The sequence below is a fragment of the Penaeus japonicus genome, unplaced genomic scaffold, assembly GCF_977035675.1.
Source record: "Penaeus japonicus unplaced genomic scaffold, GWHDUDI00000001_assembly GWHDUDI00000030, whole genome shotgun sequence".
NCBI classification, from domain to species: Eukaryota; Metazoa; Arthropoda; class Malacostraca; order Decapoda; family Penaeidae; genus Penaeus; species Penaeus japonicus.
The window spans coordinates 10,794,570-10,799,569 of record NW_028234432.1 but is presented as its reverse complement, the minus strand read 5'-3'; the positions used below and the strand labels follow the sequence as shown (position 1 = coordinate 10,799,569).

The following is a 5,000-nucleotide window of genomic DNA, read 5'->3' as shown; positions in this document are numbered from 1 at the left end:
AATATATTCATATATAAATACATATTACATATATAAATATATATTACATATATATAAATACATACAAATACATATACATACATACATTACATACTTATATATATACTTTTAACACATATATCGTATGTACAAATATGTATGCATGTGTTTTTATGTGAATGTATAGGTATAAGTATAGGTATAGGTATAGATATAGGTATAGGTATAGGTATAGGTATAGGTATAGGTATAGGTATAGGTATAGGTATAGGTATAGGTATAGGTATATATATACATATGTACATGTATGTATATGTATGTTTATAAATGCATATGTATAAGTATGGATTTTGAATGCTGATGCATAAGTATATCTATGTATGTGTATAACCATATATATGTATATATATGTATATATATGTGTATATATGTGTATATATGTATAAATATGTATATGCATATACACATGTATATACATGTACATATATGTATATATGTATATATACATGCATATATATATATATATATGTACATATATATATATTCATATATATACATATAAATGTATGTTTATGTAAATTAATTTATATATGCAGATAAATATAAACATATATGTATATATATGTATGTGTATAAATATATTTATATATATATATATTTATATATATATATGCATTCACATATGTGTATATATTTGTATAAATTTGTATCTGTTTATATACATATATATATATATATATATATATATATATATATATATATATATATATATATATATAACGTATAAATATTTAGATATATTAATATATATATATAAAATAGATCAAAATATATACATATATATAGCAATATACATATATAATAATATATACAAAAATAAATATATAATATCATATATATAATATATATTATATATATATATTATATATATATATTATATATATATATATATATATTATTATATATATAAATATATATATTATATATATATATATTCTATATATATTATATATAAATATTCTTTATATATTATATACATATATATTATATATATCAATAAATATCAAATATATATATCAATATATATCAATATATACCAATATATAAATGTGTATATATATATAATTAACAAAATATATATCAATATAAATTTTATATATATATATATATATCATATGTATTATATATACATATACATATATATTGATGTGTATGTATAATTATATAAATATTTATTATCTGTATATCTACATATATCAATAAATATATATATAAATTAATATAAATATCTCTATATATATTAATATATATCTATATATTCATATATAATACTATATGTATAAATCAACATATATATACATATATCAATAGATACTTTATATATATATATATATATATATATATATATATATATATATAATATCATATATTTAAACATATCTAAATATATATATAAATACATCATATATAATATATATATACAATTAATATACATAGCTATATACATATTTATCATTATATATCAAAATATATATTTATCAATATATATAAATATATAAATCAATCATATATTTATATATTCATATATATATTCATGTATATATATTCATATATATTCATATATATTTATATATATTTATATATATGTATTTATATACTTATTTATAAATATTTATATATATATATTGATAAATATATATCAATATCTACATATATCCATAAAAAGATCATATTATATATATATATATATATATATATATATATTATATATATATATAATATATATACAATGTGCATATATTTATATCAATATTTATATAACAATATATATCAATATATTATATATAATATATATATATTTATATATATGTATTTATATACTTATTTATAAATATTATATATATATATTGATAAATATATATCAATATCTACATATATCCATAAAAAGATCATATTATATATATTATTATAATATATATAATATATATATATATATATTATATATATATATACATATATATACACATGTGCATATATTTATATCAATATTTATATAACAATATATATCAATATATATATAACAATATATATATCAATATATATATAATATATATAACAATATATATATATATAACAATATATATATATAACAATATAAATATCACTATATATCAATATATATAACAATATATCAATATATATCAATATATAAATAAATATATGTCAATATGTATATATCACCTTATATCAATATGTCAATATATATATATATATATATATATATATATATATATATATATATATATATATATATATAAAATATAACATATATATCAATATGTATCTATATATATAGATATATATTAAAACATATATACGTATAAAATAAATATTTCAAATTGTATAAATCTATATCACTATCAATATAAACATTGATATATATAATTCAAAATATATGAATATAGAAATATACGTATATATATATACATATATATATATGAATATACATACATAAATGAATGTATGAATATATTTATATTGATATATATACATTCATATAAACATTTAGATATACAAATATGTATACGTGTTTGTGTTGTGTTGTGTTGTGTTGTGTTGTGTTGTGTTGTGTTGTGTTGTGTTGTGTTGTGTTGTGTTGTGTTGTGTTGTGTTGCATTATACATTATACACTATGCACTATGTATCATACTCTATGGATTATACACTATGCATTATGCATTGTACACCCATATATACATATATAAAATTGATATTTAAAAATAAAAAAAAAACATGATAGTTGTGTTTGCTATATTCTCCATTTAAATTATATCTACTAAGATAGATAAGTATGTACCTCTGTCTATCTGTTCGCCTGCTGCGATCCATGCGACGATTACGGTCCCTTTCTCGTTCATTGCTATCTCCATCTCTGTCACGGTCCCTATCACGACTGTCTTCATCCACAGGAGATCGAGACCTGCAAGCCAATCAAAAACTTTATGGACAACTGAAGGTGATGTAATATGAAACAGGTACACGTGTAAGAGGCAGCAATAACATACCAACAGATCACTACATTAGTTAATTAGGGGAGCACGACCAGCTAATCCTGAGCAGTCATCACATCCTAGCCTAGTAGGTCACGAGAATACAGAAGTCTATGTATTTTTGTTAAATTAGTAAACAGATAAATATTACATATATATATATATATATATATATATAAACACATAGAAATACTTAAATATATTACATATATATCTATATATATCTATATTTATATATATATATATATAATATATATATATACATATATATATATGTTTTATATGTATGTATATATGTTTTACATATAAATATGTTTTTTTATATATATATATATAAATATAGATTTATATAGATATATATGTAATATATTTAAGTATTTCTATGTGTTTATATATATATATATATATATATATACATATACATACATATACATACATATACATACATATACACACATATATACATGCATATAAAACATATATATAATTATATACATATAAAACATGTATGTATATATATACATATAAAACATGTATGTGTATATATATATATATTATATATATATATATATATATATATAAAACATGTATATATATACATATAAAACATGTATGTATATATATACATATAAAACATGTATGTATATATATACATATAAAACATGTATGTATATATATACATATAAAACATGTATGTATATATATACATATAAAACATGTATGTATATATATATACATATAAAGCATGTATGTATTTATATAACATATATAAAACATGTATGTATATATATACATATAAAACATGTATGTATATAATATACATATAAAACATGTATGTATATATATATGTAAAAACATTATGTATATTATACATATAACATGTATGTATATATATAAAAACATGTATGTATATATATACATATAAAACATGTATGTATATATATATATACATATAAAACATGTATGTATATATACATATAAAACATGTATGTAATATAAACATTATAAAACATGTATGTATATATATATACATATAAAACATGTATGTATATATATATACATATAAAACATGTATGTATATATATATACATATAAAACATGTATGTATATATATATACATATAAAACATGTATGTATATATATACATATAAAACATGTATGTATATATATACATATATAAACATGTATGTATGTATATATATATACATATGCATGTATGTATATATATACATATGCATGTATGTATATATATACATATGCATGTATGTATATATATACATATGCATGTATGTATATATATACATATGCATGTATGTATATATATACATATGCATGTATGTATATATATACATATGCATGTATGTATATATATACATATGCATGTATGTATATATATACATATACATGTATTTATATATATACATATACATGTATGTATATATAAAACATATAAAACATGTATGTATATATAAAACATGTATGTATATATACATATAAAACATGTATGTATATATATATACATATGCATGTATGTATATATATACATATGCATGTATGTATATATATATACATATGCATGTATGTATATATATACATATGCATGTATGTATATATATACATATGCATGTATGTATATATATACATATGCATGTATGTATATATATATACATATGCATGTATGTATATATATATACATATGCATGTATGTATATATATATACATATGCATGTATGTATATATATATACATATGCATGTATGTATATATATACATATGCATGTATGTATATATATACATATAAAACATGTATGTATATATACACATATAAAACATGTATGTATATATATACATATAAAACATGTATGTATATATATACACATAAAACATGTATGTATATATATACATATAAAACATGTATATATATACATGTAAAACATGTATATACATTTAAAACATCTATACAAAAAATATA

At 15.9% G+C, this 5,000-nt stretch overlaps 1 protein-coding gene across 5 annotated transcripts in view; it reads right to left on the bottom strand.

Annotated features, from left to right (window-relative positions):
* Positions 1–5,000, bottom strand: part of rump (heterogeneous nuclear ribonucleoprotein rumpelstiltskin) — a 31,806-nt gene that overhangs the window by 18,131 nt on the left and 8,675 nt on the right. For 3 of the 5 annotated variants that reach the window (XR_006224462.2, XM_086555046.1, XM_086555047.1), the window contains exon 2: positions 2,837–2,959. The exons of the other annotated variants lie outside the window; for them this stretch is intronic. Coding sequence is in view for 2 of the 3 variants with exons in the window: in XM_086555046.1 (XP_086411172.1) it covers positions 2,837–2,959 (123 nt within the window). In the remaining variant the exon portion in view is untranslated. The remainder of the gene's footprint in view (positions 1–2,836; positions 2,960–5,000) is intronic. 5 annotated transcript variants of the gene reach the window in all.